The 26,903-nt window shown below is 40.1% G+C and overlaps 1 protein-coding gene across 1 annotated transcript; it reads left to right on the forward strand.

Moving 5' to 3' along the window:
* The first annotated feature begins 1,925 nt into the window (after positions 1 to 1,925).
* HSPH1 (heat shock protein family H (Hsp110) member 1) lies at positions 1,926 to 26,824 on the forward strand. Its single transcript, XM_068930116.1, has 18 exons — positions 1,926 to 2,279; positions 3,637 to 3,694; positions 6,933 to 7,073; positions 8,906 to 9,028; positions 10,201 to 10,300; positions 13,245 to 13,378; positions 13,894 to 14,138; positions 15,028 to 15,256; positions 16,316 to 16,422; positions 17,882 to 18,015; positions 20,629 to 20,834; positions 21,661 to 21,792; positions 22,547 to 22,684; positions 23,108 to 23,233; positions 23,778 to 23,885; positions 23,992 to 24,111; positions 25,298 to 25,459; positions 25,954 to 26,824. The coding sequence occupies exons 1-18, from the start codon at positions 2,173 to 2,175 to the stop codon at positions 26,152 to 26,154; spliced, it is 2,571 nt and encodes an 856-aa protein (XP_068786217.1). The 5' UTR covers positions 1,926 to 2,172; the 3' UTR covers positions 26,155 to 26,824.
* The last annotated feature ends 79 nt before the right edge of the window (positions 26,825 to 26,903 follow it).

A 26,903-nucleotide genomic window follows, 5' to 3' on the forward strand; every position in this document is an offset into this window, starting at 1 on the left:
TTACAAATTCTAGAAAAGTATTATCTGGGACACAAGGAATTGGGACACTTGTGAATAGGACAGAACTGCTTGGGGCATTTTTGGTATCACCTAAGAAAAAACAAGATATTTAAGTACCTAAACGCTTTAAACACATCTACCACCCTGTTTGAAAGTGCAGTGCCGGGAATATTTGCAGAACCACAGAATGGTTGAGGTTGGAAGGGATCTCTGGAGATCATCTACTCCAACCCCCCTGCTCAAATCGCCATGTCAAGTAGGGATAGGAAATCTCATCAAAAAAGACATAACATTTAGTGTTTTGGCCATCCTGTCAGCTAATTCTTGGATTATAAATTACATCCTCAGCTAGAGTAACACAATAACCTCCATGGATTTTTCAGGAATCTAGCTCCTATAATATAGGCAAGCATTAAGACACTTTCAGTGTGCCCCATTCTATTTTAGGGGACAAGTTCTTTCCCTTATATTCTCAAGAAGGCTTAGGATTCAAGGCAGCAGGAGTTGAATCTTACTCAGCTCTGATGAGTAGTTTCAGTGGAAATAGAGTGCTACAGCACAGCATGTGGAAAGGGAGTAGGGGCAAAATACTGCCACTTTATTCCACCCAGGGACGCTCAGGACCCTTAACACTACCATCTCTCCCTAACCTTCAGGGCAGCCAGGACCAGAAAGCCAATGGATAACTGGCATAACGCTGGCAATAGCAATGAGATCTGTGTACCTGCTGGGAAGGCAGGAGGCAAGTGGCTGAGAAGACCTGCCTGTATCAGGGAATGGGGTCCTGAGCAGACATCTAAAATTAAATAGCTAGGAGGAAAAACACGTGAATATTATAGTGTAGTGGATTATAAAACCTAAAAAAAAAAACCACACACATGCCATCTTCAGAAAGACAAGTGACCTAGAGCATGAATATATGATTTTTTTCAATCTGTTCTGGTGCTTCTTCCTAGCCCTAACAGCAACCCAACAGCAAGTTAAGGAAACAACTTAGTTATGTGATACCCAGCTCTACAGAAAAGAGCTCCCTGGTGAATAGAGGACTAGCAATATTGTCGCAGCTAGCTGCTTAACTACCAGGCTTCCGCACATAGAGGCCGAGCAAAAGGCAAGTTCCCTGAAAGGGAAAGATCAGAGCCGAGCAACCTACTTGCCAGCAGCGCGCTGGGCGGCCCCCGCCTGCCGCGCTCGGGGCCGGGCGGCCGCGGCTGCACCCAGGCCGCCATGACCGGAGCGTTCAACAGCCCCGTATCCCCGCCACATCCTCACCCGCGGCCAACCCCGGCCTCCTTCCGCTCCCTTCAAAGCCCGCACCGTTGGCAGCCCTAAAATCACTTGCGCCCAAGCAGCCCCCGCGCTTCGGCAGAGCCAGAGCGAGGCTCTCCGCACGGCTCCCCCTCACACGCCGCGCCGCCCGGCCCCAACCGCTCCCCGGCACCCCCCGGGCAGGGGGGAAACCGGGGCGCGGGGGTGGGGGGAAGGGAAGGAAGCTGAGGAAGTGAAGAAGGAAAGGCGGCTGCAAGCAGAGAGAGGCAGAGCAAACGAAGGCGAGGGCGCAAGGGGATCGCACTGCGGGAGGCGTCACGAAGGCGCGGAGCGGGCGGACGCCTTCACTTGTTCCCCCCCCTCCCCAGCCCGGACGAGCTGCTTAACGGCCGATGTGCGCGCGCGCTCGAGACACCGACTACGCGCGCTGCTCACCGCCCCGCCCCGCCCCCCCGTCTTTGGCTCCTCGGCCCCGCCCCTTCCCGCCCATCCGGCCCCGCCCCCTGCTCCGCCGGCTTTGACAGCGGCCGGTGCAAAGCCGCCCCGCCTCCTCTCGCCGCTTCTCCTCTCAGAGTCGGCGGCGTCCGCGGTCGTCATGAGAACAACGCGCGTCACACGGCTCCGGCGCCGCTGATTGGCAGAAATCGTTCGAGAACGCCGCCGAAGGCGGAAACGGAAGCCGCACGTGGAGCCGGTGAGTGGTTGCCGCAGTTTCTGGAAACTTCGTCTCATTGTCATATTTAAAGCGGCGGTGCCGGCCTCCCTCCCCTTCGCCCCTTTCGCCTGGAGACGCCGCGCGCGGGACTACGGCCGGGACCGGAGCCGGACGTGGGTCCGGGGCTGCCGCAGCGCCGGGTCCGCGCGCAGCTACAGCGGGGGCGGGCAGCCCCTGGCGGCGGGGCTATGGCCGTGGTGGGCTTTGACCTGGGCTTCCAGAGCTGCTACATCGCCGTGGCGCGGGCCGGCGGCATCGAGACTGTCGCCAACGAGTTCAGCGACCGGTGCACGCCGTGAGTACGCCGGGGGAGGAGAGGCGGCCAGGCAGCCGGCCGGCGGGGTCCCTCAGGCGGCCGCGGAGCGGGGCGAGGGGGGGTTAACGGTCGGTGGAGGGCCCCGCGCTGGAAGATGCTAGAAGCTTCTAGGCGGGCGGGGGCTGGGCCCGCTGTGTGTAGGCAGCGGGAGAGCCTGTGTGGGGGGCCACAGCCGCCCGGCTCTGCGGGGGGGGAACCCCGGCGCCGCCGCGCTGCGGGGGAGCGCGGTGTGGGCGGCGGCGGAGGGGGGCCGCGCACCGAGCGGGGGGAACCGCGCCGCGCCCCGGGACGGAGGAGCCCGTGCCGTGCCCTGCTGCACCTCCAGTACGTGTGTGTGTGTGTATCGGGCAGCAAAACGCCCGCGCCGAAATGGGTCTGAAGCCTGTCTTTTTGGAGGGGGGGGGGGGAGCGCATACTAACTGGGAAAATGCGGACACCTCGCAGTTGGGGGTGTTTGTGAGCCTGATGGTGCGGCAGGCTGGCAAAGTCCGCTGTTGCGACGTGAATTCCCACCTAGGGAGTGTAATTTGGTGCCCGTGTGTTAGAGGGTGGTCTGTGTTAGCAGGTGGGTTCTCCCGTGTGGCTGGCGAAAGGTGGTGGTGGAATTGAAATCCTCAGCTTTGCCGTGAATGGCTTTTAAGGTTAATTTTCGCGGGGGAAAAAGGGAGAGGATTCAGCTGTAGGGTTGCTTTCTGTTGTCTCTTGTGCAAATGCATATTGCTGCAGGCAGTTAAAACAGTTTACGGCTTAGTAATACACGCAAATGAAATCTATTTTGCAGTTGTTTTGTTGATGAAGTTTAGCAGTCTAGTTTTTATTGAAACCATTCCCCAGAGCTTAGTATACGTGAATTTGAAAGTTCTAGATTTCAGCTATTTTAATTTAGCCTCATCAAAAAGTGACAATTTAAACGGAAAAAAAGCCAGTTTCCCTACAGTAGGGTAGTTCGGTTGGCTGAGTGGATTCTCCTCTGAATGTCCAGAGCAGTTTGCCTTTGTTATGAGGTCAGATATAGAATGCCTCAGGCTCAGAGCAAGAGTTATAAAGTTATGAGCAGCCAAACAGAAAGGGGTAGGATGGAATCTGGCTGTGACATCTTAACTGTAATCATCATATTTAACTGTGTTTGAATAAACAGTTGTGAAAAGTCCTGAATTTAAGCTAGGACCCTAAAATAGGTAGGGCTCTTACTGTAGTACCTTAACCACAAGCTGTAAGAACCTCACTTTAACAGAAACAGAGTTTCAAGTTTTACACAGTTGCAAAAAATGTATCCACAGTAGTTCTCAGTGCTATTTATTGTCGCTGTGGAGTTAATTGACCTGTTCTCTTTCAGATCAGTTGTTTCGTTTGGATCCAAGAACAGAGCTATTGGTGTCTCAGCTAAAAACCAGGTAGGTCATTTTCTGACGTTTGTGAGTAACAGTAAAACAGCTAATGCAAACTCTTGTTCGGGTACCAGTGTAAAATCAAATAATTTCTTCTTGTTAGTTAATCACTTTATTTTAGAAATGCAGCACTATGCTGCCGTGCTTCCTGCTGAGAAATGCAAAATGCAAGTTGTTTTAGAGAACTTTGCTGCTCTCTTTTATTAATTGAAGTATCTTCCAGTTGAGCACGTTTCTCTTTTGACAACTTAGTCATAAAGTTTCTTGTCCTAATGCTTACATGTAGGATTTTTCTGTATTTGAAGGAAAGCATTTTAAATAATGGATATAGTTTTTTAAAATTAAGTGCGAGTGATGACCCTTGGCCCAGATTCTTACAGCTACTTAGGTACCTTGTTACCTTTGGTTTCCTTGGGAAGTAAGTGTCTATGTGTTTTTAAAGTGTAAGTCTTTATTTTTGTTTGAGCTGTTCTGAAAGGGATTTGGAGAAATATTTAACGTTTTATTTATTTATATACATAAATAAATAAAAAAATAATATTTTCATTTGAAAAAGAAATATCAACTCTGACACATCTTAAAGTAACTAAATGCAGTGATTAAATTCTCAAGTATTGTAAACCCCTGTTCTGTAGGTTGTTATGTAACTAGTGGCAGTATAGACTAAGTGTGCAGTCTGTGTTGGCCTGTGCAGATCTCGTGTAGTGAAGGCACTGCAGTGGGTTTCCATGGAGAGAGCACTAAAGGAGACTTTTTCCTACTATAACAGCTCCCTTAATTTTCAACAGCCAAGGAAATAATAATTTGTGTGTTCATAAGCACACATACAGCTTTGGTTACAGGTTAACATTCAGTGTAATACAGTAAATGTGTGGGGAGGGTTTGCCTTACAAAAATTTCACTTTTATCATTACATCTGTTTGGGTGCTGGCTTCTGCTGTTTTAAGTCATAAAATAATTCATCAGTGTGCAAAAATGAGTGAGTTGTTAGTCAAAACAAATGACCTAAATTCTATGTAGATTCTCTTGAGACTAACTGAAAGATATAATAATGTTGCTAGATCATTCTATTAAATCCTGTCCAGAACTTCAAGTAAACTGGAAGTGGAGTAGATTTTTTTCTTAAAGTTGCATTTAAAAGCACATATGCACAGTGATCTTGTTTTTTCTGCCTGCCTGGAACTTCAATTGCCTTCAGACTAGCTAGTGTTTTAGGGATGTTAATATGTTGAGTCTTTCATTTTTAGTTGACGTAGCAGTTGAAACAAAATATTTTTGCCAGAAGAAAAGAATGTGAAACTTAAGTGATAAAAGATTTCAGAGCATGAATTCCTTTTGTAAGCCATCCAATTTTTCTGATCACCTGTTGTATAGGTCAGGTTTCTTTTGTAAATGTGGAAGTTCTTTGACTTGGACAACTGAGAGTTACATTTTCAGTGACTTAAGATGTAGTAGCTGCACATACTGAGAAGGAAAATGATTATCTTACTCATTTGGGTAATAAATTTCTTAACTTAAAAAAAAATCTTGACTAGTCACTTCAAGAATGTGGCTATATCTAAAAGGCCTCAGGATACTTGGAGGTGGTCTCTTACTCTGAAACTTGAGCTGTTTACAGTAGTGAATTTTTTAAAAGAAATTCTGTGGCATTTTAAGTAAGTCTTGATAGCACTGGATGTGAGCAGCCGTGTGTCAGTTAACCAGCCATAATTCTCAGCTTTTTAAATTGTGACTAAGCAGGAAGATATTGAAACATGTAGAGCTCTGATGGCATAAAATTACTCTGAAATATCTTAAGATTGTTCTCTTGGAAAAGGCTTTGAGTTTAATTCTAAATTAGGTTATAAAAAGCCACCAGAGTGTGTGTGCTTCTCTGCGCACTGCATAGTAGTTATTTTTGCATCCACATTCTTCAACAGTATAGTTGTGAGTTACAGAACATTCAAGTAGTACGAAGTTGTGGCTATACAAATAATGAAGTTGTGCCAGAAAATGGTTTTGGACACTGGAACATAAATACTTTATTGTGTTAAAGTATTGGAGTAGTTCCTGGCATGATTTTGGCCTGTACAAGCTAGTGTTCTGTATTACGATTGCTGGGTACTGTTTGGCAATTAGAATGGGCTGGAAACCATTTGCAGTTGGGAGTTTGGGTGTGGCATCCTTCCCCACACACGATGTTAACTGGAAGTTAGTGTTTAATAGTATGGATATGGACTGCTTCTTTGTCAGTGAGTTTTCCTGATGGAGGAGTCTCATAGAAACATAATTTACCAGTGTAAGATATAGTTTCAATCTCGCAGTGGTTAATTTTGCATGTAATAAAAAAGTGACAGTTTCCTTTGAGGGTAGCAGAGACAAGAAGTCTTCCTCAGCGTACTCATCCTTTGACTTACTACCACGCAATATGTTGGTGCCTACCTGAAGTTGTACAGGAGGGAACAATGCACTTCTGTAGTTTCCATCCAGTAGAATAGGCTTCATTCCACTCATGAAGGTATTTGAGGTTTATTTCTTATAGGCCACTCTGACTTGAGCATTCTGCATTGTGCTGCTGATAAAGAATGCCTCTTTGGGTTCGTTCTACAGGGAGCTTGCACTGTGTTTCAACATATACTTTAAACTGGCACCTAGTTCCAAAGTGTCTCGTGTTTCTAGCTGTTTGTTATCACGCTTTATTTTCCTTTGGTCTTACACAGTAATTTTTGCGACTGCTGGGTGAACGTGAACAAGGAACTGAGTTGGTTTGAGAGTAACTCAGGAAAAAGGCCAGGAAGTACTGAACTGGATCAGGAGACTGATCAGCTTGAAACTGAGTGACTGAACAAACAATTGTTTATGCTTAATGTAATGGGAGCAAAAAAATGACTGGAGATGAGGTGACTGGGATTGCAGTGCCAGCTTGCTGTCATTGACGGTATTTGTGAAACTGGCTCCTTTCTGTAATTATTTGAATTGCATCTAAATACGTGGCTAAAGTAGTAGATATCGTGAAGTGATCAGGTGAACAGTAATAGGATTTAAGATTTTAGAGCTACTTGTGTCATACTCATTTAGATTTTCTGCAGTAATGAGCTGGTATGAACCTGTAGTACCAGATAGCAATTACAAGTGCTATAAAAATAAATGTAACAAGTAACAGTCATCCTAAAGCTTGACTGGTGCTTGGGGTCATATAGAGAGCAGTGCGGAACATTGCGGGATGATTAAAATAGTTTCTGAAATATCCTGTTTTTCTTTACAGCAAATTACTCATGCCAACAACACCGTATCTAACTTCAAGAGATTTCATGGCCGTGCATTTAATGATCCTTTTGTTCAGAAGGAGAAAGAAAAGTTGAGCTATGAATTGGTTCCTATGAAGAATGGTGGCGTTGGAGTAAAGGTAAATTTGCAGCTTTCTGTTTTTTATAGCCAAATGGAAAATTTTGCATTTCAGCATTTAATCATAAAAATGCAGATGTCATTTAATTTCTCTAAAGGTTTTCTTAAACCTTTCTCTTACAGAAGAGCTGTTGTAAGAATAGTCAACTTCATCTTGAAGTAGTGTATATTAACTATCAAATAAAACTTCATTTGCAAGTAATAGCTCAAATATGAATTTCCCTGGTGGCAAATTGCACACACAGCTCAAACATTGCAGCAGAAAAACTGCTAAGGTAATTGCAAGGTTATGTGGTTTTACTTTGAATTATTAACCTTTTTCTCTCTCTGGTGTGGAATGCATTGTAACATTGTAACAGGAGGTAACCTGGTTACCTCCTTCTCAAGTGGTAGGAATCCGCTACAAATGAGCGACATCTTTGTAGTGGAGTGTCTGGTATCCTGTAAGTTACTTGCAGCAGATGTTCAAAAACAGTCTTTACAAGATAATCCAGGTTTTTGTCTTGCTTACACTACAAGGAGTTTGTTGGTACAGTGTTAACTTTTTCTAGGAGAGGTGCAGTTACTAACATTAGATTCATCTATATTGGTAATGACAGGTTTGTTACTGTAACAGACTATAACACTGCTTCCCAGATGAAGGCTGTAGCTTAGTTAGGGCTGTGGGCTGTGTTTTCTTTTCTCCATACCTTGAATTGGTGCCTCAAAACTTCAGTATAGATCAGGCTAGGTAATGAATGGATTACGTAAGAGACTATGTATTAGACTGAATTCCTTACTGGAAGGATAGTCAGGTTTTACAAAAGACGAGACACTTTCTTGATGCAGATTGTGAATTGTGATGTTAACAGATGTTCCAGACAGAAATTAATGTTTTCCTTTAATTATAATAAGTGGAGGTGTCTTTTATTGTTCGAGAATGTCTACTATTGAGAGAACAGTGCTACTTGGTATTTCTATGTTTTCAGTCTGTTTGGAGAACAAATAAGTGAGTGTTTTTTCTATTTAACTGGGGAGGGGGGAAGATTTGAGAATAGCTGCAGTGAGAACGTTCAGTAAGTTGTGGGGTATTTAGTGACCACTTGTTCCACTGAAACTGTGATACCTTTTTTTTTTTTTCCTCTTCCAAACTGAAATGATATGAATAAAAGGCAAGGACTAGTTTGAGTCAATCATAAAATATTCTTTCCCTTTGTTACTGGCATTTATTCTATTACACAGAAAACTGGTGATTCCTTAGTAATTTTCAGGAGGGAGCAGCATGAGAATTAACTTTTTATTGAGCTTTGTATTTTGAGCTTATAGCTTTATATGCATATAGTGAAGTTTTGATGTGTAGTTCTTCATTTCAAAAGCATCATCTTGGTGGTTAGGCTTTTAGGGGAGTTAATTTTTTGACAAAACTCATATGATTCAAATGTTTGAACAGAAATGTGAAAATGTCAGGGGGAGAAAGCACGTAATTCTATACCTTTCTGCAGTTGTCAGCAGCTTTTAAATGATGGTTATTTTCACTTTTTTAGCATAATGCTGTGGGACCATGTCTTATTCATGCTTTACAGTCATGCCACTTTCTAAATCACTTGAAACTCCCAGCTGTTTTCTTCATCTATTTAGTTAATATGGTTCTTGATGCTTAAGTCTGTGTGAAAATAAATTATTGCTTCTGTAGATGTTCAAGTGGCAAGTTAAATTGTAAAACCAGTCTTATAATGGACTAATTACACTTCTCAGGATTGAAAGAGTATTAGGCAGCAGCCTATCCAAAATGTTAAATGTAAGTTTTTCTTCTGGTTGAAACTGTGGAATCGTTTCCTGTGTTTTTCTATCTAGGTGATGTACATGGATGAAGAACACATCTTCAGTGTGGAACAAATTTCAGCTATGTTGTTGACTAAATTAAAGGAGACTGCAGAGAGTAACCTGAAAAAGCCAGTAACAGACTGTGTTATTTCTGTAAGTAATTGTAGTGTATGGGAAGAGTATGTCTTCGAACTTCAGATATGGAGGGTGTTCTGTGTCTGTTTGTGTACAGTGAAAAAGAAACCATATAAGCACTTACAAAGGGATTAATTCTAACTAGCTTTAGACTTAAAGAAATCCCAGGCCACTTCCATATTGCAGTCCCTGAACTATTTCATGAACTCATTCTCTTGGTGGTGTCTGAACTTTGGGGTCCAACAGCATTTTCTGGATCCAGGTGTGTACCCTGCTGAGTAGATTCCATGTCTGAGAACACTACACAAAGAAGATACCTTTTTTAAATCAAAGTTTGCCCTTTGGCAGCTGAGAACTTTCTGTCCTATTTTTAGTCATTCTTTCAGTAAGGTAACTTTTTTCAATTTGTGACTGCACGGAAAGTGACCTCAGATTAAGAACAGTCATTCCATTGCAATGCTCAAGTATAAAATAACATTCACCTGTCTGTGCACAGTGACGCTCTGAAGAAGTCGGCCTCCTGTTGCATCTAGGCATGTTTGGCTCTGTTATTAGAAGAATTTGTTCTGCAGTCAACATCTGGAAAGTTAATGTCTTCTAATGATGTTGTTTCTGTCTCCGAGGGCATCAGAGGTCTCTGTCCAAGGCTGGAGTTCTGTAGGAAATTTTCAGTAATGTGCTACTTCAGAATCTCTTACTGTTTTTTGCCTGAAGTCACTTCGGCCAAAACAGATTCTCTTTTATTTGTATTATCCCTTATTTCTTTGTAGCTGTCATCTGTAATATTGCTGTGCTTCTTTTTTCCTTCTTGGACAGAAATACTTGTATTAGTTGCGACTGTGGTTCTTCTTTGTCTCTCTCCATAATACCTGGTTGCATATTTTGCACCAGTAATTAAAGTTCTGTTTTCTTGCTCGAGTTTCCACCATTTGTATACAAGTATTTTATTTGCTTTTTGCTAGTGTGTACTAGTGTAAATTAGCTGATGCTAGCTTAATTTTATCTAGTGTGATTGAGCAGAATGTTTGAAGCCTCAATTCAGTACAGTAGTTGTATGTTAAAATCTTGCAGTGAGTGTCTTCCTTAAAGATACAGAACAGAAAATTTTTAAATGCAGATTTTCAAATGAACAGTGTTTTGTAATGTATCATTTTCTGGAAATAACTTTTGTTCTTACCTGCTTTCTTCAGGTTCCATCCTTTTTCACAGATGCTGAAAGGAGATCTGTTCTGGATGCAGCTCAGATTGTTGGATTAAACTGTCTTAGATTAATGAATGACATGACAGCAGGTAGGTATGGTAGAATAACGGTTTCTGCAAAGCTGTATATGGTGAAAGGTACATTTAGGTATTCTAAGAAATAAGGCTGGCTTTAAAAATCAGGCACTAAGCAGACTTGTTCTAAACACTTGTTGCTCTCCTCTTTAACTTAAAATCTTTCACGTCATATCCTCCATATGCATGTGCATATAAAATGAAGCTTTAGCAATAGTTACATTCCTGTGTGCTTGCTTAAGAGTCGTTATGCATGCCTAGACTACTCATCCATTTAGGGTCCAGATTTCAGTGGAAAAAAACTTAAAATGAACAGTTATCAGATTATTCAAGGAATTTCCTGTAAGAGTGCTTAATCTTGATCATGTAATAGTTTCCAAAGCTTTTTGTCAGTGTAATTGTGAATTTAAAAAAAAAAAAAAAGAATAACTGTTTAATTGCCTTTGCTGATGTGTTCAGGACACTAAAAATAATTGTCAGAACAAATAGCTTATTTGGTGTTTTTTTAAATAAGCATTCTTATCCTAAGTCTTCCCACATTTCTGTATGTATTTGAATTGGTCAGAAAAATAGGGAGGGTTTTATTTTGTTTGGAGAAACAGGAATCTTTCATGCCAGCATTTTTGCTGAGCGCCAGGTGGATTCATAAGAAGTAAAATCTTAAACATGCATTGATGCAATGGTATCTTGATGTTTTCTAGAATTACTTTCAGATACTTATCTGTGGTAAAGTGTAGGGTTACTAGTGGACATTGCCATTTGATCAATATTAAGAATTTTTAATTGAGCACTGTGTGTATTTACACCTAATGAGGAACAAGTCTGACAGTAGAAAAACCCGTAGGTGTGTATTAGTGTTATCTAACTTCAGCTTAGCCTCTCATCTCTATAGCAGAGTGCTATAGAGAGCATGTGGCAGTTTGAATTCTTGAGTTGGGTAAGTGTGGATCCCACAGTAGATACACTTATGTCCCATGTTTGTGTGTGTAATCTCAGCTGCAGTGTTCACTCAAGAGACGTGCAGTCCTGCTGTAGAGAGAGGATGAGGAAGGGCAAATATCCAGCCCTCTGCTTTTAAGTTAAAATTCCATTTTAAAAATATTTATGAAGAAATCAGTTTCCCCCCCCAAAAAACAGTTAATTTGGCATTGAAAAAGAACCTTTCCTACCCCTTTCTTTTTTGAAAGAGAGAGAACCCTGCAGGCCTGATTCAGAGATGACCTGTCATGATGGGGCAATATGTGTCAACTAAAAGCCTCGCTGCAAAAGGCATTGTCATTTCCTTTTTTGTTTATTTGGCAGAACACTCTTATCAGCTCAGTCTCTGGCTATACGTGAACCTTAAACTTTTCAGGACTTGTTAGCAAGGATCTTTAGAATCTTTCCATTGAGATGAAAAGTTCTCTGGAATGCAGATAAGCTCTTTCATATCCTTAGCACCACCAGCATGTGTAGCATATAGCACTTCTCATTTTGATTTCTTTGGCTTGTAGGGGAATCAGTACTATTCAAGGTTTTCTAACATTTTAAATTTAAGAATCTTTGATAGTATATGTGGGGAAGAGGTCCTGATTTATAAGAGGGCAGAAAAGAAAAATAGTTTATTTCCCTTTGTTGTAATAAAAGGCAAATGCAGCTGCTGCCTCCAGCTGTGATTTATCAAGTTCTGTTCATAAATTCATTTTAGCTAGGAAACAAACACAGTGCGTTCAGTCTGAATATAAAGTCAAGAATATAAACATGAAATGAAACAGGAAACCAACACACAATTCAACAAAATTTAGGTATCGGGTATAGCACTTGGAAATACTACATGAAATTAGAGATTCTGTTCTTGAAGCACCTGTTAATGACTTGGCTGCAGGAGGGACTACTGTGATGCTGACAGTGGGTTTTTATAGACTGCAGAGAATCCACACAGGTGAAAATGAGTGTGCCAGCTGCAGGGAGAACTGTATTAGACCCCACAATTCATAAATCTCAAACCTCTGCTCAGTGGGAAACCAGGCTGTCCTTGTTCCAGATGGTGTGGAACTACTGTTCTGATGTGAGAGAGGGAGCCAGTGTTGCGTTCTTGTCATGCAAGAGGATGTCACTGTGACTATAAAACCTTACTCTTTAGAGCACTTATTCACAGCCTTCCTTACACCTTTCTAATGCTCCAATTCCCTTGCTTGATAATGTGGCCTGTAACTTGGGCTATTATCTTCAACATGGGATTTTTTTCATAGTGCTCGGATGTCTTGCATGTTCTGTCTGCCATGCCGAAAATCTCAGCCTTTCCTACACTGACGTAGCTGAAAAACTCTCTAGGCTTGTGTTTTTCATCTGTTACTGCTTCAGCCCTGTTCTAGCTCTGACACTGGTATCCATCCAGAATGCTGTTGCAAAGTTTCTGGTCTGTCCCTTGACTGTGTCATCTGGTGTTTACATGCCCCATTGGCTTCCACACTTTGAATGTACTTCACAAACTGTTCTTGTCTGATTTCCTGCTTAGACTGAGATTCTCTCTTGCAAGCCTCTGCTGCCTATTCATAGCATTCTTGGACAAAACCTCCATAAGTGCGGTATTCCTTGTAAATACAAAACACTTAAACACTGTATTTCTGATACCTAGGAGAAGCCAAAGACTGAGATGTTGATAAACTGAGATCAAAATAGATAACCCCCAAGCAGGGTCATTGCTTCTAGTTTTGTTTAAGCGTTTAGGGATAGAGCATATACGTGTTTGAAGGAGGTTGGTTTTTTTTTTTTTTTTTTGCTTTTCAGATTCTAGGGCATATGTTAACAGAATACAACTTATGTATAGGTAAGAACTTGCATAGGTTATACTATGTTTAGTACAAGTCTGGTTTTCTCTTGGTGCTTTTGATCCTATAGCTCATGTTCGGAAGGATGGCTGGTGTGTACTTGGAGACTCACTTGATTACATTGTTATTATCTGATACTTGTTTTGCAGTGGCTCTGAACTATGGAATTTATAAACAAGACCTTCCAGCTCCTGAAGAGAAGCCACGGATAGTCGTGTTTGTTGATATGGGACATTCTGCGTTTCAAATATCAGCCTGTGCATTTAACAAGAGTAAACTAAAGGTAGTAAAACTAAGTTGAAAATAAAAGGCTTTATGAAACATAAGAATCAAATGATCTGTAAACCCTGCTTTGCTTAAATAAGTTTTGAAATAGTTTAGTGCATGTGCAGTGGCAAAGAGATGACAGATGTAGACTACTTTTATCAGTGCCCTTCATTAGAATGGTTTTAAACCGAGGCAGTAAATTGCCTGGTGTACACCAGGCAAAGGTACACAATACAGTTGGAATCACTCAGTTTGTTTTATCTAAATGAATGTGTGTATGCGTTAAAGATGAGTTACTGCTTAGATTGTGGCTGCTTAGGATTGTCATCTAGTTATTTAGGCTGGCTTCCACTGTGAAACTAAAGACCAATTTTTGACTGATGTGGCTGATTAAAATAGATCCTGTGTGTTGGAACGCGGGCTGAATTTTCTCTGACTTTTTTTGGAAACAAAGGCTTGCTGATGTTGGAAGACTGCTACAAAATTTGATTTTCACTGCATGTAAGACTAAATTGTGTTCTTTCAAACCAGGTGCTTGGGACAGCATTTGACCCTTTCTTAGGTGGAAGAAACTTTGATGGAAAGTTAGTAGATTACTTCTGTGCAGAAATAAAATCAAAGTACAAACTGGATCCAAAAGCAAAAGTTCGAGCTCTTCTTCGTCTGTATCAGGAGTGTGAGAAGCTGAAGAAACTAATGAGTTCAAATAGCACAGACATTCCCCTAAATATTGAGTGTTTCATGAACGATACTGATGTATCTGGAAAAATGAACAGGTGAGGTCTAAGACAGGCAGTTGCTTTGCTGGCCGTGTTTCTTAAACTGCTGCTTCTCGTGTCCTAAAGAGACTTGTTGTGGTAGATTTCAGGGCAAGTACTGAGCAGCTGAGGCATTTTCTTTTAATGCTAGAATAACTAAGGCTGAAATGTAATGTTCAGCTACCTGAGCAAAGAGATGCACTGCTCAAGTGTAATATGTGCATGATAAGCAAGGGTTCTCTTTGTAGAATGACACGTTCTTAAAACCACAGACAAATGCATGCAAACAAGACCAGTGGGGTTGACTGGGCATTAAGGTCTCCTCCCTATTCAGATAACCTAAATTCCATACCATTCTTAAGGCAGCAACAAATGGAGCTTTTTTCTTTTTTCTGTCTTTACTGTACTGTGGATATTAACAGAAATGGAGGGCAGAAACAATGCTGTTGGGGGGTGAGTTGATAATGGCCTGGTGTAAATAAAGGTCTCTTTTTAAACACATACACGCTCACAGGCACAACTTCATTTGTAGTTACTGCTAGTCCTGTAACTAATATCAAGTGAGTATTTAGTCCCCAGTACTTAGGGAGTAGGCTTTCATAGTAAAGGAAGCACGAGTGCTTTTTGTGTTATCTGTAATCTCTGCTCAGAGGCAAAAATACATTTGTTTTGCAGTTTAATTGATTAACTGCATTCATAACGGCATAGGAAAATCTGTAGAGCAGATGTTTATTATGCACTGCCTTGTCTATTGCTGTCACCTCAGTCCTCTCACAGGAGCTTAGCCTCAAGTCTCTTATTGCAATGTATTTAACAAATCTGGTCAGAATTGATTTAGAAACAAAAACACCAGGAAATCATAGTGGTGGGACAGGCATGTTTTAATTAATTTTATTCTGTTCCTTAGGTCTCAGTTTGAAGAACTATGTGCTGACTTGCTGCAAAGGATAGAGGTGCCTCTACTTTCACTGATGGAGCAAACACAATTGAAAGTGGAAGATGTGACTGCTGTAGAGATTGTGGGGGGAGCAACCCGCATTCCTGCTGTCAAAGAGAGGATTGCTAAATTCTTTGGCAAAGATGTCAGTACAACGCTGAATGCAGATGAAGCCATAGCTAGAGGCTGTGCTCTGCAGGTACGTATTGGTAGCACTTGAGAATCTTTGCACTTCTATTTCCTGGGAGCACTCTTTTGGAGAGCTAACCAAGCGGTTAGGAGAAATGTGAGAAGGCCACTGAAAAAACCACGTTGAGTGGTTCCTTTAAAAGCAGGCAAGGGAACGTACTTGTTCACTAATCTGTTTATGGAACTTTGCTGTTAGAGTTCAGAGCGCTCTTCTATGTTACGCTACTTTATTTAAAGTACTATTGTTGGGTGTATTCTATAAGCAGCCCATTCTCCTCTTCAAAAGAACAGGATCTAGGAATCTTCTTTTTAAAGAAAAATTTAACGGTCATAGTCAACCTGAGAGAAGGATTTCTTTCATCACCAAAGTGTGCAAAACGTATCTATGTCGAGCCAAAAACACTGCAAGTTTGCATTTTCTGGTATCCAACTTTCCATCCATATAAAACTGACTTTTATTCTATTGTTATCCCCTGCTCCCCTCTTTATTTTTATGGTTTCCAGTCCAAGTGAACTATATTTTTACAGGCAAAACACTCCTTCCTCCTTTTCTGCTTTTACTCCTTCTCTTGTTTCACTCCCTCTTCTTTGTCTTGTTTCTTTATCCCATCTTACTAATTGCTTGCCATCACTAGCAGTCAATTCTCCGCAGAGAAAGAAGCGCGACCTGCAAGACAAACACTGTTTCTTTTAGGGTTAAGTAACGCAGCACGTCGATTCTTTGCAGTCCTGCTATTGCTTTAGACTGTTACCATTTTCAGAAAGTACACTAAGGATAAAAACTGACATTCTTACATTAAATGTTTGAACTAAGGATAATTGAGTTGTCTTAAGGGTGGGCCAAACGTCTCACCGATCCAAAGAATGTAAACACTTATATAGGAGATTTTTGTTTTCTTACCAAATTTCATTAAAATCAAGCAGTTCACCTACCTCTGTTTAGTACAGGCAACACAGTTCTCATGTTGCTCTGTTTACAGAGAGATATTTTAATGTATTGTTGGGGAAGGGCAGGGAGCAGAGCAGAAAGAGCAGTTAACCAACTGTAGTACATGTCTTTTTCTTTTAGTGTGCAATTCTTTCCCCAGCTTTTAAAGTGAGAGAGTTCTCTGTGACAGATGCAACACCGTTCCCAATATCTCTGTTGTGGAATACAGAAGCTGAAGACACTGAAGGGTAAGTAGCTCAAAATACAATTCTCAGAAGCTTTTTGGCCTTCAGAATTCAAGGATAATGTTCTTGGTTGTATTTAAATTATGATCTTGGCTTTCTGATGCAGAGACCATGTAGGTCCTGTACCAGAGACTGATGGCAGGATTCTGTATAAAAGCATGAGTTAAAATTTTAGCCATAACTATCTTCATAAATTTCAAAAATAAATTACAACTTTGGTGAGCAGCCAGTCGATGTCTTGTTTCCTGTATTCCCCATATTTGATTGTCTGTTTTTTTTTTAAAATGCAAAATGAAGTGCGTGAACTGTTAGATGATGATCGCGTTTTCCTTTTTTTTTTTTTTTTCTCCTTTTTTTCTTTGGTTGTTCTCAAGGTCTTCCTAACACATACTGGATTACTGCTTTAGTAGGAATGTTATGCATTATGTAAATGTTGTCAGCTTATGTGGATACTGCTTGTCTGGCTGAAAGCAGAAGCAAGGATTTAACCCTTCTGTGGTTGGCTTGTTTGACTGGAAGGGAGAAGAGAGATTTCTTGCAACTGCAGTGTCTTAAGACAGTGATCTCTGTGCCATTAATTATGCCATGCCTGTGGGAAATGCAGTTCTTGCTGTTCAGGATGTACAGAGATCTAAATGTCCCTTTGTGAGATGTTAGGGAGAGTAATAGAGGGACCTATTCATTCTTTTCTCATGTTCTCTGTAGTTCAGCCTTTAGTCTTTTGTCTCTTCCTTCTGTGGGGATGCAGAACCTAATATTTGATCTGTCACAGGTTTCTGAGAGCAAACTCTGGATTTACATTTCAAGTGGAGCACTTATTTTCTCACATTTAGGTTACTGGATGAGTTCCTTCCATAGTTAAGAGATAAAAATTAGCTGGAAATTAGAAAGAATCAGACTGACATAATGGGGGACAGAGCCTAGAGAAAGAACATAAAGCTGTGGGGTGTGCCTGCCTTCCCCCCTCCCCCCCCCCCCCCCCAGTTATATCAAGGAAGGAATAATAATCTGGTGTCAGGGTTCTCAATTGAACTATAGAAGGCAAATGAGTAAGGAATTAGCAGGGCTATAATTAGCCTTTTGAGTCTAACTGAGGAAGGGTGCAAATTATGATTTTAAATTATGCTGTTCCAAGCTCTGAGCAGCATTTTTGGAGGACACAAATTTTGCAGGTCTGCTGATAGTCTGTCACTCAAGTTTCCTCCTACATCTAAACTTGCTTGCTTCTGAGACCCAGATCAAAATGAGTGGAATAGGGTAATTTTGTTTTATAGTACACAACTGTAAATCCTCCCCCCCCCCCCCATCTTATTGAGCAGTAGCAAAGACTTTTCCTTGGAAGTGTTCAGAAGGGTAAATTTGTCAAAGCAGGGGGTTTCTCTTGACACTTTCCGACCCTAAATCAAAACATCCTAGCTAAGATATCTTGCTAAGACTGATGTTTTCTCTTCCTTAATTATAGGGTCCATGAGGTGTTCAGCAGAAATCATGCAGCACCTTTCTCCAAAGTTCTCACCTTCTATAGGAAAGGTCCATTTGAGTTGGAAGCTTTTTATTCTGATCCTAATGGAGTCCCATATCCTGAGACAAAAATTGGTAAGTAATTCTGGAAACGTTGCTGTCTCACATTGCATGGTATCAGTGTTGTTCTTAAGTCAACTCTAATAGTAACATGCTGCGATGTGTTACAGTATAGCTGTATGATGGATACATTTAGTCTTTTCTGTCTGGAGGACTCATTTTTAAACAGTTGCATTTCATAGGTAACTGAGTTTGCCTTTTGTTTAGCTTCAAAAGATGCCTCAGTGTGAAGAGATGAGGGGGAACTGGGACAGAATGGCCAGGAGCAGAATGGGGCTATAATTGCAAGAGATGCTTCTTAACTTCTTTTAATCCTTTTCTCTGCCTTTCATTAAAGCAAGCTGATATATGAAAAATATTTTTCATGTATCTATTCATATATCTTCTATATATAAAAAAATTGAAGTATGAATTATCCAGTAACAATGAAATCATGACATTCTTCTTGAATTATTAGTTTTTGTGGGTTTCTGTACTTGCTGCATTTTCCTTAATGTTGAGTAAGTTTTAATCAAGGCAGCCTGACACAGTGGCAGCTACAAGACAACAGTAGTAATATGAATTGTATTGGTAACATCTACAAACAGCTGTTTCTTACTTTTTGATAAATTAAAACATTGAAAGTGTTGACAGTTACAAAGAGTTTAGAATGCAGAGAGGTTGTGATGGTAAAGACAGACCAGTTAAATACTTGCCCTTGAGTTCTAAGCTTGGAGTCCCATGTATGTTTGCACAGTGGAATTAAGATAGACATTTATTACCAATTGTCAAGTAATTGTTTTTGTTAGGAAGCTGAACAGTTATTGTACTTTATTTTCTTCGGAATGATAGAAGGAACGACAAATCTCTCTTGTCAGGAAAACAGTTCCTCTTCTGTTTTTTTCTCTTTTGTTTTTTTCTTTGTTTGTACCCAAACTGTCCACTGGTTAGGTATTTTGCAATACAGCTGTGCTATTGGTTAACAGTACATTTACATTACAATATCAGAATTGTATTAAAGATTTATTTTACAAATACTTTGGAGGTGGTTGGGAGAATACATAGGGCGAAACCATGTCCAACTGATTGATTTACTGATAGTTTGGCTAATACATAATGCACTACAAAGTTAGCTATAACTATTGTTCTAACGGGAACCACCATTTATTTTCCTTACTTTAAAGTAAATTATGTGGTTGTTTCACTGATAGTCACAAAGGTCAAGTACCCTATCTCTTAGAAACTAGCATGATATTTTATAGTTGCAGATGCAATAGACTTTGATGTATGTAACTGTTACTGTAAAGACCAATAGTGGAATTTCTGTTCAACTTATATGGCCATAACAAATGAAAAGATCTTTAACTGCTGTTCTGCAAATTGAGCATGGAATTTGAAAATCAGGTTGGTTTCAGCTCACCACCCACTAACTCTTTGCTCAGAACAGTTGTTACTAGCTCTAATGGGCAAGTCAGTGGTTGGGAGGAAACTGTCAAAAGAGGGCATGTTGCAACCCCAGTATTACTGGATTTGCAAGAGAAGGGATCACAGTCTTTAACCGATAAAGTAGGCAGATAGAAGCCCATACACATAATGACCAGATCTATGACAACAAAACAGTGCATGTGAGTGTGTGTATATTCATCCTGTGATGAAATTAATGAGTTGCTACTTTGCAGTTATACAAGCATTATAATCTCCAGGTTGCTGTTTTGATGATAAACCTATAACAATGCAGTAGGCAGAAAAAACACTTGTCTGCTTTTAAGTTAATGTCAAGAGATCTAACTTTTCATACACTTTTAAACTAGTTGTGTGTTTCTTTCACAACACTTATTTCAAGTATTGCAGAGGCCCCAAAACTACATATTCTGCCTCAGAGCAAAAAGGTAATGACAGATTTATGTGGCTATTAGAAGCTGAAAATGAAAAATGATTTTTATATTTCAAAAATACTGTTTCTCTACTGGACAATAACTTGTATTAAAAAGACATTCATCAAAACATTTGCATTAAACTAAATCCTTGTATAGTGTTTTTATCCCACTCTTGCATCACAGACAGCACAGCTATGGCAGGGTGACCTTTTATTTTTGGTATTTAATCTGTGTTACTGGTGACAGGAAAAACCTACCCTAGATGGAGAAAATAAACATTCTCCCTTTTGTGTTGTAAGCTAAAATTGGCTGAACACTAACATATTTTTTTGTCTTCAGTAGTCTTAATTTCATTTTGGGGACTCTGAGATTCTCACAGATAGCAAGACATCATAAGGGCTTTCAGAACTTACTGTTGATGTCGAAATAGATGTGAAAAAGCATTCAATTTTGTCTTAGATTTATGGGCTCAATTTTACAAGTCTAAAAACTAAGGTGAAAATGTGTTCTTAATATTAGGCACAATTGTCATGAAGCCAGAATGACAGGCTTAAAAACCTGCAATGATATTTCCAGATTTCTGTCCTTTCCTCCTGCCAATTTTGTTCCTGATGGAGTGCCCTGGTGAGAAATTCATGAGTCATGAATTTCTCAGGCTCCATTGTCTTAGTCAAATATGTGGAAAGTCTTTTGTATGACAGAGGGAGGTATTTTCCTAACTCTGTAATGTTACTTAGTTAATGCTATCATGTGAATGTTATTTTATTTTTAGGTAGGTATGTTATACAGAATGTGGCAGCCCAGAAGGATGGAGAGAAGTCTAAAGTCAAAGTGAAAGTCCGTGTCAATACTCATGGCATTTTCAGTGTGTCCACTGCATCCATGGTAGAACCAGTTAAGACTGAGGAGAGTGAAGATGTCACTGTTGAGACCGAAGTAGAATCTCTGGACCAGAGGCCTCCTGAAAATTCAGATGATGTGAGTTGATCGATCTTGTGCATAAATGTCCTTATTGGTGAAAGTGCATTCTGGTAAATATTTAGGAAAAGAAATACCTTCTTCTAAGGAGGCAAAGTGAGGTTAACTTTGAGATGTGCCAAGTTATCAGGAAGAATAATATCTTTATAAGAATAGGAGAAATTTAATGCTGCTATCCTGAAAATGTGTGTATTTCAAAATCAATTGTAGAGCCTCTTCTAAAAGTGCCAAGTTATTCCAGTTATAGCCAAATGGCAGCAGGATTGTTGCTTGAGGGTGGGCTTGCTTGCAGCTGCTCTATTTATCAATGTGTTCCAAATAGGAAAACTCACTTTGCATTGTCATCTGTGCTGTCTGTGTTGAAGAAGTTTGTTTATAATTCTACATATTAGTAAAGTTTGGAAACTTCTTGTGAAAGGGAAAACTGGATTGTTCTACAGCATTGAAGGAAGGGGGACGGTGGGGAATAATGCAACATTGTTATGATAGACGTGATGTTTTAATAATTTTCTGAGGGGAAGAAAAACTGAAAAGCTATGATTCAATTAAGTAAAAGCCACTTTCAGTAAGAGAAAGTGGTAACATGCACACATGCAAGTTTTAGGCTGCCAGCCTGGCATCAGCAGCATTTTCACAGAGTCCTTCCTGACTTGCGCCTAGTTTGTATCTCTTCATTAGTCAAAGCATGCGTGTTTCTGTGTGTGCACAGGATGCTTTCTAGGGCATTTTGTATAGTATGTGTGTCAGAAATGAAGTGTCCTGTAACTTTTATTGCATACAAGTGCACGTGCCTTCTACATCCTTTGTGCCTGGGCTTTCATTTCAGAAAAATATCCAGCAAGAGAACAGTGAGGCTGGAACACAGTCCCAGGTACAAACTGATGGTCAGCAAACGCCACAGTCTCCCCCTTCATCAGAACCTCCCTCTGAAGAAAACAAAATCCCAGATGTCAAGAAAGTGAGTGACCCTTTAACTCTGAAAATGTTATGCTCTATAATGGTGGCATTTGTAAGGGTAACGTATTCCAGAAAATTAAGGAACTTGATACTCGGGACTTTTTTGTTTGCTTTTTTGGTGGGGAAAAATGATCTGTACAGCTTCTATGATCTCTTCTCCCTCCCCCCCCCCCATATCCCCAAGTTTGAAAAAAATTCCTGCAGGGAGTAAGTCTCTACCACATCCCTGTCTTTATGCAGTGTTGCACAGCTAATTGGTCTGGGTTGCAGAAATTTCAATTTGTTTAACAGCTGCAAGAGGCCAAGCTTACTAGACCTGCTGAGAGAAGCTGGAATTTGTTTCCTCTTAGGTTTAAGAGGCCCCGTCTATGTGGAAAAACTTGAATCTGCATGATATTGCTAGTAGTTTGTTTTTACATGGATGAAAAATGTTTCTGTTTAAAATCTTGCTGCTGTCAGCATCACTAGTGAAGTGCTAAGCTACAGATGGGCACTTCTGGAAAAATTGCAAATAGAACATATTCTGAGAGATGCCCTTCCCGTTGCTCAATTCTGTGCATGAAATAGACTGTAAACAGCCTAGAATATGAGGTGTAATCCCTGAAAGGGAAAGCGTCTCGCAAGTGTATGCTGAAAGTTATGAAAGAACACAAGATATCTGCTTGTTCCATCCAGGAATGTTTCTACCCATCAAAGTGTTACATTATCAGAAAGAAGTCAGGAATATTATCTTATTTTTCTTCTCTCCAACTCAGACAAATGAGAAGAAAGCTGATCAGCCTCCAGAAGCTAAGAAACCCAAGATAAAAGTGAAAAATGTGGAACTGCCTATTGAAGCTAACTTGGTTTGGCAGTTAGGAAAAGATCTCCTCAATATGTATATTGAAACAGAGGTGAGTTAGAGTGTGGTTAAGCTGATTTCTTGATTACAGTTATTTAACATTTCTCCACTTTTTATGGCAACCTCTGATCTTTTAGTGTAACCCCAGAACGTAGACTCTGACAGCTAATTTACTGTGAGCTAATGCACTGTCTAATGTTAACGCATAGCTGACAAATGTTAATCAAAAAGATAGAAGTGTCATTTATAGTGATAGCATCAGAGCAGTATTCCATGATAAGATCAGATTGGTTCAAGCTGTTTCAATCTAGAGAAGGACATCCCATTTCTTCTGGTGAGTCCACTGTGTAGCTATTAGAATGCTAGCAGTTCTGTGAACCAAGGCCTCTTGGAGATTAGTAACCTTCACAGAAGCTATGCTTTTTATGATGCCATTTGAAAATATTTAATTAAAATGTGTTCTGTTATTATGCAGGGTAAGATGATTATGCAAGACAAACTGGAGAAAGAAAGAAATGATGCAAAGAATGCAGTGGAGGAATATGTATATGAGTTTAGAGACAAGTTGTCTGGACCATACGAAAAGTTTGTTTGTGAAAAGGTAGGTTATAGTTTCAAGAGCGTCTCTGAAAACATTATCAAATATATAGTCTGTATTTCTTGGTCAAGCTTTATCATACCCATCCTGGAAGTAGCTGAAAATTGTTATTTATTTCAATAATGGCTGCGACTGATCCAGAATTAGGTTCTAGTTTAGCAAATAGTATATAGCCCTGAAAAAAAGAAATTTTTGTCATCAGGGAGTAAAGTTGTGTTTCCACATAAAGTCCACATAAAAGACTGAAAATGGAAGCTGCGTTATGGTATCCATAACCAGAGACATGAATTAAAGCCACGCTCCAAGCACTGGCTTGAGTCACAGGCAACCAGCTGCAAATGCTACCTATGTTGCAGACTTGTGTATTTCCTAGTTCAGAAGCTGGTATGATTTAATTGCCTTAATTAAGCAAAAGCTGCAGTAGAAATGCAGTTTCCCTTCAGGAGGCTAAAAATGAATGCTTATGAACGTCCTGTTCATACAAGACAAGCACAGTCAATTAGTTCATATTTTGATGTTCAACATGTTGAATTGTATTGACGCATAGGATCTGCGAGGATTCTCTGCACTCCTAACAGAGACAGAAGGCTGGCTATATGAAGAGGGTGAGGATGAAGCTAAGCAGGTGTATGTAGACAAATTGGAGGATTTAAAGGTAAGTCTGTTGGTATGCCAAAAAGCAAAATTTCCAAAATACCACATGAAAACAGTGTTAATGAATGTTAATGAACTGTGTAGTGCATACGAAATGCTTTTTCCAGAAATTAGGTACTCCGATTGAAATGCGCTACCAAGAAGCAGAAGAACGACCGAGGCTGTTAGAAGAACTGGGACGCAGGCTCCAATACTATGCTACAATAGCTGGGGAATTCAGGAATAAAGTAAGTGCCCTGAAAGTATCTGTCTTTTACCACACAATATTTCACTGAGGTCCACCAGCTGGCAGAGATTTCAAATTTGCTTTCAGAGGACCTGCAGTCTACTATTATATAGGTCATGAAATTAACACCACAAATGTCTCGCAGTACTCTGCTTCAGTTGCTTGATACTTCTCTGGATATTTTCAGGCCCAAAAGTGCATTCTCATAAACAGTGAAGGCTAGGCTGTAGTCTGATGATTGATCCTTTAACAGCTAATCTGACTTCTTTTAAAGCTGTGCTTTAAACATGTACATTTCAGTTCTTTCTCAGCATGGCACAATATCCATTTTTGCTCCTGAAACATGAGTATAAAAGACAGTTCAGGATAAACTAAAAAACATACAGCATTTTATGTATAGGATGTATCCTTTTTTGCCACTGATGTTTGGAAATGACTTTTTTTATAAGTATGCCTGCCTCTGAAAATTCAGTCCATGGCTTTCACCTTACCAGTTTAAATAGGGCAGCTCATAGCACTCAAACTAATTAAATTTGACATCAAGACTTGCAACAGAAACAATTCTGTCTTCACAGTTGTAGATTATAAAACCATTTTTATTAAGTGAATCATGCAGTAATATTATACAGTCTTGACATAACTAACATCATTGAATACAGCAGGTTTAAGATTCAAATCAGTCTTCTGAATTCCCAGCCAAAATCAGAGGTTGTGTTGCTGGGTAGGTCCTTCCACCCTCTGTCAGTTACTTGCATAACTGTTAGTATGGCACAGTGGGGGACGCTTCCAAAGCTGAGCCGCTCTCAGCTTTCCCTTTTTGTGTACAGCAGAAGGGTACCGTCGTAACTGACCTGGGCCCACATAAGACTTCCCTGAAGATGGGGCAGGGTTTCCTTTAGCAATCCTGTTACAAATGCTGTGTTATCTTATTGCAAGCCCTGTTTGTGAAGCCTGCTTTCCCTTCTGTGAAATAGCTCTCTTGCTTGATTATCGGACAAATGAAGCTTCAACATCTATATTTCTTGGTGTCTCTGGCTGTAACAGATCTGGCTTGTTGCCAGCACTTGTTTATTTTCAAAATCAGTGTAGATGATAAATGGTAATTGATTGGAATAGTCTTCTCAGCATAACTTGATGCCAGGGAACTTGACATTATTAAATAATACAAAACATCTGAATTTGTGCAGGATGAGAAATACATACATATTGATGAAATGGAAATGATGAAAGTAGAGAAATGTGTTGGTGACGTGGTGGAGTGGATGAATAATGCTGTAAGTGCACAGGCTAAAAAGAGCTTAGATCAGGATCCAGCTGTGCGTTCAACTGAAATTAAGGCAAAGCTACAGGTAAGTACTGAAATAACTAATTTTAGAGGCTGGTGCTAAGGCTTAGACTGACTTTTTCTTTTTTGCTGTTTTGTTTTTCTTTGCATTTAATCTTGCTGCTGCAGTGTTCTTAAAGGGTAGTTAGAAGATGTGGTAGCACATGATTCAGTAGAAAGCAGAGGAGCTTATAGTGTACCATATAGAATTTTGTGGAGCTATAGACATTTTGCGTTTCAGTCACTTTGAAAAGTCGGTTGACTTTTTCAGTACTATTGGTACAGAATAGTCTTGAAAAACATGTAAAATGAAAAATGTTAAATGAAGTACTTCTGTCTGCAGAACTAAGTAAGTCAGTTAAGTTATTTCAGGGTGCAATCTGTACTTGTCAATTTGGACTCAGGAAGCAAATAAAGAGACAAGTTTCAAACAGTAATGAGCACAGGGCTCAGCACGCTGGTGAAGTCGATGAGCCCTTAATACATATTCTGATCATAGCTCTTTCCTCTTTCTTTCAGGAGTTGAACAATATCTGTGAGCCTATTGTAACACAACCGAAACCAAAAGTTGACTCTCCTAAGGAAGAAAATCCATTAAATGAACAGAGTGATTATAAAAGCGAAGACATGGGAGAAGATGACAAAAATTCCGAAATGCCTCAACAAAATGGCGAATGTCATCCAAGTGATCAAAACGCCATGAGCATGGACTTGGACTAAACCACTGCACTTGCAGCAACTTATTTCATCCTGTGACAGAAGATATTTTTGCTGTCGTATGTGATGGGGGCAGGGTAGGGGGGATGCATTGTTTCGGGAGCTATTTATATTTTTCTTAAAACTTGTCTGGAATATGTTGTATTATGGGAGGAAGAGTAGTAATAATGATGGTCATGACTATCCTAAAAGGAAAATTGCCTTGGTAACTTTCAGATTCCTGTGGAATTGTGAGTTCATACTAAGCTTCTGTGCAGTATTTAACCATTTGCATCACTAACGATGAAAAGAAGCCCTTGCTCAGAAATATACTGCTACTTCAAGAGGTTGTAACCGAAACCTTCGTAGGCATTTGTAGATGCCAAGGTAGTTTTCTTTCATCTGGACATCTAATTGGGTATGTCAATAAAAAGCCAGTGTCTATCCCATTTTATAAGGACTTTCCAGAATAAAATCCTTCTGTTCTAAGGCTTTTGACTATTGCAGTCCAAAGCACTTATCAGATAATAAGATGGTGAAATGTGTTAGTAGCATGCGGAAACACTTATGTTTCGTCTCTTGCTAAACAATACATTTTTCATGTGGGGTACATAAAATGAAGGAAATGCTAATTCTGTTAGTGTTATTGTGAAGCCTTTTAATGAGCTTTAAAATAAAGTTCATTTTACTGCTATCTCCTGACTTGTTGGCTTTAGCTGTTTTCAGTACTTCTGGTATAAGTGAGTGCCCTTTTTGGTGTTTATGGCAGATAA

The sequence above is a fragment of the Struthio camelus genome, chromosome 1, assembly GCF_040807025.1.
Source record: "Struthio camelus isolate bStrCam1 chromosome 1, bStrCam1.hap1, whole genome shotgun sequence".
NCBI classification, from domain to species: domain Eukaryota; kingdom Metazoa; phylum Chordata; class Aves; order Struthioniformes; family Struthionidae; genus Struthio; species Struthio camelus.

What these genes read in the sequence shown, in the direction of transcription:
- HSPH1 (XM_068930116.1), top strand. Translation starts at nt 2,173, where the DNA reads ATGGCCGTGGTGGGCTTTGACCTGGGCTTCCAGAGCTGCTACATCGCC. An exon ending in TTCAGCGACCGGTGCACGCC is followed by an intron (nt 2,280 to 3,636) that starts GTGAGTACGCCG and finishes GTTCTCTTTCAG; the next exon opens with ATCAGTTGTTTCGTTTGGAT. An exon ending in GAAGCTGAAGACACTGAAGG is followed by an intron (nt 16,423 to 17,881) that starts GTAAGTAGCTCA and finishes CCTTAATTATAG; the next exon opens with GGTCCATGAGGTGTTCAGCA.